At 44.4% G+C, this 6,610-nt stretch overlaps 1 protein-coding gene across 1 annotated transcript; it reads right to left on the reverse strand.

Moving 5' to 3' along the window:
• Positions 1-760: 760 nt before the first annotated feature.
• LOC115922841 lies at positions 761-1,267 on the reverse strand. Its single transcript, XM_030982567.1, has one exon. It carries the CDS (start codon positions 1,265-1,267, stop codon positions 761-763), a length of 507 nt encoding a protein of 168 aa, XP_030838427.1.
• Positions 1,268-6,610: the final 5,343 nt, after the last annotated feature.

Here is a 6,610-nt window from a genome sequence, read left to right on the forward strand (position 1 = left end):
TCTGGTTGAATGAGGAGATTGTGACAGAAGCTAGACTGTATATGAAGGAAGCTCTTCCTTGACTTCAGGCTGGTAGGGACCGGTTGATGGGAGTAAAGGGGATGGCGGGTGTCCTCAACTTGTCTGCTGCGTTCAGTCTAATTGCAACTGTTCTGCGGACATCGGATGGAGCAATGCCGGCCAGGATGTGCAAGCTGTCTACATTCGTGGGCTGCAGCAAGTGATGCATCTGTAGCTGTCGTTGAGGGCTGCATCAACGTTCTTTGTATGGGATGAGCTTTCCCATACAGGGCAGGCATATTCTGCTGCAGAGTAGCACAACGCAAGAGCAGTTGACCTCAGCGTGGAGGAATTGGCACCCCAAGACGAGTTTGCCAGTTTGCGAAGGAGGTTGTTCCTTAATTGTCCCAACTTTACCCTTCACCTTTTGAACATGCTGTTTGCATGAAAGGGTTCGGTCAAGAGTGATTCCAAGGTAGACAGGATGATCGCAGTGCTTCAAAGAGACATCGTTCCATTTCAGGGACAGCTTCCTCCCAGCATTGTGGTTGCGGAGATGGAACAAGCTAACCTGGGTCTTGGCAGGGTTAGCCTTCATAATAGTTGTTGTTTTAGTAGTCTGTCAGGTTGTCTAGGGCTGATGAAAGAGTGGCTTCTATCTTGTCTTTGTGTGAACTCTGGGCCGCTATGCCAAGTTCATCAGCATATATGAAGCTTCTTGTCACTACATGGGTACACTGGCTGGTCGTTGGTGTATACATTAAATGCGCTTCCCATTGAACTCAACATAAAGCCGTCTAATTTCCAGGAGCATTTGGATAATCTTAGTCAGATGGGAGTCCTTTGTCATGGTATCGAGCTTGTCGAGAAGTATACGGTGGTTCACAGTGTCGTATGCAGCTTTCAGGTCGACGAACACAACTCCAGTCGGTTCATTCTTCTCGACACCATCCTCGATGTGCTGGGTTAGATTTAGCACTTGGCCAGTGCACGATCTTCCAGGCCAGAAACCTGCTTGTCTGTATAGCATGAGGCGCTCAAAGAACTTGAAGAGGTGGCACAACAGGAAGATTGGTCTGTAGCTCTTTGCTTCGTTATTTTTCCATGGCTTGAGGATAGCAATCGCACTGGCTTTCCGCCAGATTTTAGGAAGCTGGTAGAGGTTACGCAGTTGTCGAACAGAGAGGGAGTAGCCACTCCTGTGTATTGTGCCCAAAATGTTTGATCTGTTCTGTACGTATGTCATCAAGACCAGCTGCCTTGCCATTCTTAAGGGAGTCGATAGCCGTCTGGAGTTCCAAGTTGTTAAAGTGCCAGGTAGATTCTGTGTCAACCTGTTTCCAGGGATTCCTTTTGTGGCGTTTCTTGTGTGCCGATTTGCCATTCAGGAGAAGTTGGTGGGCAACCTGATCTGCAGTAACATTAGAATGGGGTGTAGTCTTCTTGGGATTGTTGCTGATTTTCTTTACGGTAGACCAAGCTCTCTTACTGTACGTTGTGCGTCATATCAACACCCTCAATGAGATCTTGCCAAGACTTCCTCCGTTCCTCTGATATTGCTGGCATGAGGAGCTCACCTGCACTCAGGGTTTCCTCTGAAAAGGGGTCTTTCTCGTACAGTTTTGTGTACTCCTTGTACATCAAGGCACTTTCAGCTGATATTCCAGGTATGTAGTATTCCCTACGTCCACGTGGAATGTGCTTCCTGGGTATCTCCTGTACAGTCCGGACGAATTGGTCGTAGTTTGTCGGGACTGGGTCAAGATCAGATAGAGCTTCATCTAGATCAATGGCGAACTTCTCCCAGTCAGCTTTATGAAGTTGAAACGGCGTCGTAGGGGAACTCTCTGAGGTACCACAACAGTAGTAATGTCCACGGTTATTGGTCTGTGTTGTGAATGTGGTATTGGCTCTAGGACTCGTTTCTTGGTTTGGCATGATATTTGTTCACTTGTAAAGGACAGGTGTAGATTATAACCTTTCTTCCATCGACAGCTATTGAAGTAATGGGGGAGCTTAGCATCATGGACTAGGTGATGTGCCTTTGCCCAGGCCTCAGCAAGGTCACCATCCTCATTCATTTCTTCGTATTCCCACGAGGTGCTATGGCTGTTAAAATCTCCAATAATAACATTTACAAGGTCATATTTGAAAGATTGAGGTTCAGTAAAGGCAAATGTAGATCCCGGTGGTTTATAAACAGAAGTGACTGTTAGTTTCCCCATGTTGACAGCAAGGACTTTTATGTTACCCTCTTCAGTCAGAGAGGTCTGATCAATGATCATATTTTAGAGAAATGTGTTTGTGAGGTATTGTGAAAGAATATTGTAAAGGCGTGTTCACTGGTCACACAACATAACTCTCTTTTTACTTTAGCTACGAGGAAACAATTAGGTTGCACTGGCAATACAATACATGAAAGAAAGTAAGTATTCCCTTTTCGTTATTTTATTGAGGTACTGATGTTGCAGACAAAACACTTGCACAGTGTAGTCATGCAATCAAGCAAATAAATGATTCGATCAGAATCGCATGAATGGTAAATGTGAATATTGCACGTAGTTACATTAAATAGTCATGAATGAGAATGAACATAAATAAATGGAATGACATAATAAAAGCATACGACTGAATGGAAATGACGCTGAAAGTCCAATGAATATGACGAGATGTGAAGAACGAAGGAAGGGGCTCACGCGATGATGGTGCGGAGGCTTGACGGCAGAGATGTAGCTCGTTGTCGTGGCTAAAGAGCCGTGAAGAATCTCAATGCTAACGCTCGTGATGATGATGATGATGATGATGAAACTCTCAGGCGAGAAGAGAAGAAACGGCGGGCGCTTGACGACGAAACAGTGAGTCGTTTGATGTCGGAAGCCATGGTAGAAATGTAGACATCAAAGCCGGTGGTGACGAATTGGGTCGCTCGATGAATCGATGAGCCGGACTTTGAGGTGAAATCATCAGAGTTGCAGTGAGTCGAACTCGTTGATGAACGTTCAGACGAGCTTTTTTGGAAGTGGGGGGGGGGGGCAGTTGCCCCCCAACCAAAAAAGTGTGGGAGGGCCATTTGCCGCCCCCCGATCCTCAACTTGTTGGCGGGAAAACGGCAACTGATATCTCCTCTTTTTTCTTTCCCTTCTCTTCCTTCTCTCTTTCTTTTTGCTGGGTGGGGGGGGGGGCAACAGCCTGGGAGGCAAAGCCCTTTCAGCCCCCCGATCTCCTTCTTTCTCCTTTTCTTTTTCTTCTTCCTTTCCCTTTGTCTCTTCTTAACCTTTCCTCTTTTTTTAATTTCCTTCTTTCTCTCTCTCTCTCTCTCTCTTTTGCTGAAAGGGGGGGGGGGTGGCGAAGGCCTTTCGCCCCGATCTCCCTCTTTTCCCCCTTTCTTCTTCCTCTTCTTACTTTCCCTTACTCTCCGCTTTACCTTCTCTCTCTCTCTCTCTCTTAAGTTTGTGTTGGCGGTTGGGGGTCAAGGCCCTCTCGCTCTCGCCCCCCCCCCCCCCCGCCCTGGATCCACGCCTGGAAGACCTGTAGTCAGGCGCGGATCCAGGATTTCCTAGGGAAGGGGCCCAATTTTTTTTTTTTTTTGCTCCCGAAAATTTGAAAATCGCGCCGGCCGAAAAGTCGCTCAGTGGCGGGGGGGGGGGGGGCCCCGGGGGGGGGGGGGGTAATGAGCACATTTTTATTTTCATAAGGGGCTTGTGGTCGACAGCAAGGATGAAATCCTCACATCCAAGTACGAAGTATCTGGCCTTGTCTAGGGCATCCGCCACGGCGAGGGCCTCGCCTTCGTTTGGAGCATAGCGTGATCTAGCGGAAACTCGAAGCTCACCTCCGCCTCACTGAGCCGGGAGATGTACCGTGACGTAGATGTCCAATCCGCCCACTCCTGCTGCGGCAAATAACTTTGGCGCGAGATTCAGGAACACTGAACTGATTTCCTAGACAAAGTAACCTTTAATTGAGTCAAACCGTGATCATAAGTAAGATTTGGCTATTTGTGTCAGTCGATCAGTATAGACTTCAACAATGATCACGGTCTGTAAACAAATTAGATAAAAGAAGATACCCTTAATTAAGATCAAACTATAACATAATCCTCTACAGTGCGTCCCAATAAAAACTATACACTTTTGAAATGGCTGCCGAATACAAAATTATATAATTCTGGGTAAAAAGTTTTCAATGTATGGAAAGCCCATAAACTCAACTTTCATATGACACCAAAAGGTCCGAAAATAATTCATGCTTGGGTGAACACTGCTCACTTTTGCAAAGGGTATGAAAATTAGGTTGCGCAGGAATTAGCCTTCCAATTTGTGAGAGGTAAATCCTTTGGAGCCTACGGAATTGAGGATGATATGACCAATTAATGATAAATTATGATGAGTTTGGGTTTGCTGAGTGAAATTTGTGGTTTATGGGATTAACATTTTATGCATGAGTGAACAGGAATTGCATTTGTTATTACCGCATAGCAATGTAACTTTCCATGGTAGACTCAGTGGTGTGTTCATGGAAGTCAGGACGGGGTGATGGTACATGGTGCAGGGGAGGTGAAATGTAGGGTAGGACTTTGTTGGGTAGATGGGATAAGGGTCAAGAGGACATGTATGCCCCCTCTGTTTCTCTCTCTCTCTCTCTCTCTGACTGGGTGTGCTTGTGCATATCTTGACAATTCATTAGACAATCAACATTCAGCTTTTAATCTAATCAACAATGTATCACTCAATCTATCACCCATCTAACCTGAAGAATAAGTAGCCAACATCTGTGACATTCTTTTTGTCAACAAACCGTATTTGAAAAATCAATTTACATAATCCCCATCTGGTTATTAAGTAAATCAATGAGATGTTCAACTAATCTTACAATAACTTAAATGTGGGGTGAAGGTTTTTATTCAAGTCACAGATGTAAAAAAAAAAAAAAAAAAAAAAAGTTTGTAACATGGAAATTACAACATGTACCATCACCCCCATGCATAAAATTTGGTTAATAAACCATGAAATTCACTCAGCAAATCATGAACGTATCACAATTGATCATAAATTGGTCATATCATCCTCAATTCCGTAGGCTCCAAAGGATTTACCTCTCACAAATAGGAAGGCTAATTCCTGCGCAACATCATTTTCATACCCTTTGCAAAAGTGAGCAGTGTTCACCCAAGCATGAATTATTTTCGGACCTCTTGGTGTCATATAAAAGTTGAGTTTATGAGCTTTCCATACATATAAAACTTTTCCCCCCAGAATCATATATTATTTATTCAGCAGCCATTTCAAAAGTGTATAGTTTTTTTTGGGACGCACTGTATTAATGACCTACCAGTGCTACAAATAAGGTACAAAATATGCTCATCTGACCGTAATTAAAGGTAATACAAAGTTTTGGTAAATTTTGAAAATTGGGTGGATAGTGAATCTTTACAATTTTGAAATATTTGGATGCCCCTGTGGATGTATTATAAGCATTAAAAAAATTAACCCCTTAAACACTTCTGTTTTCGAGAAAAAGTAAATATAAAAATTTATCGGTGCTCCCGGTAAATTTTGATAAATTTCAAATAGCGCCTATGGCCGTACAATGGTAGCTGCGACCATGAAAATCTCGGACTACGTAGTTGTGATATATAATTTCCAGACGGGAATAGCTAATCAGTCGATTTTAATCAAGAATCATCGTTTCATAGCTAAATTAATATCTTGACCATGAGAGGGCGCTATACAACATAAAGAGTTTATTATTTATAAATTGTATTACTTTAAACTCGATTTTAACCGCGACAACGATCAATTAATATTGTAGGGACGCATATGCTTCCAATATGTTAATTTGAACCAAATTCATGACCCCATACCAAAACTTTGTAATACCTTTAAATGCCTAAAACCCCTTGACTACCGGTGGCTCTGCCCCCTGGACCCCACCTAGGGCCCTAAGGCGGACGGCTGGATGCTAATCTGACGGTAATTTAATGCTTAAAACCCCCTTAAACCTCACGCCAATTAGTGTCCTGCCAGTCTGAGTGTCACAGATAAGGTATCAAAATATGTTTATCTGACCGTAAAACCTCTAAGTTTCCGGGGCTCCACCCCCTTGACCCCACCAGGGGCCCTAAGGCGGGCCCCTGTATGCTTGTCTGACCGTTATAAAATGCCAAAATTCCCTGAGCTTCTGGGGGCTCCGCCCCCTGGACCCCACGCCAATTAGTGACCTGCCAGTGTCACAAATAAGGTATAATTATGCTCATCTGACGTAATTAAATGCCTAAAGCCCTGAGCTTCCGGGGCTCTGCCCCCCCCCCCCCCGAACCCAGCCAATGGCCCTAAGGCGGGCCCCTGGATGCTCATCTCACAGTAATCCATTGCCTTACACCCCTGAGCCTCCGCGGGCTCCGCCTCCTTGACCCCACGCCAATTCGTGACCTATAGCTGCCAGTGTCACAAATAAGGTATACAAATATTATGCTCATCTGAACATATAACTTATTGCCCCAATATATATTAAACCCCTGAATTCCGGGGGATCCACCCCCTGGACCCCACGCCAATTTCTGACCTGCTAGTGTCACAAATAAGGTATAAAACTATTATCATCTGACGAT

Source organism: Strongylocentrotus purpuratus, unplaced genomic scaffold (genome assembly GCF_000002235.5).
Source record: "Strongylocentrotus purpuratus isolate Spur 01 unplaced genomic scaffold, Spur_5.0 spur5_scaffold_12, whole genome shotgun sequence".
Lineage (NCBI taxonomy): Eukaryota > Metazoa > Echinodermata > Echinoidea > Camarodonta > Strongylocentrotidae > Strongylocentrotus > Strongylocentrotus purpuratus.

Excerpts from the sequence above, each read along its gene's own strand:
- LOC115922841 (XM_030982567.1), bottom strand. The coding sequence starts at position 1,267 with ATGGCAAGGCAGCTGGTCTTGATGACATACGTACAGAACAGATCAAAC.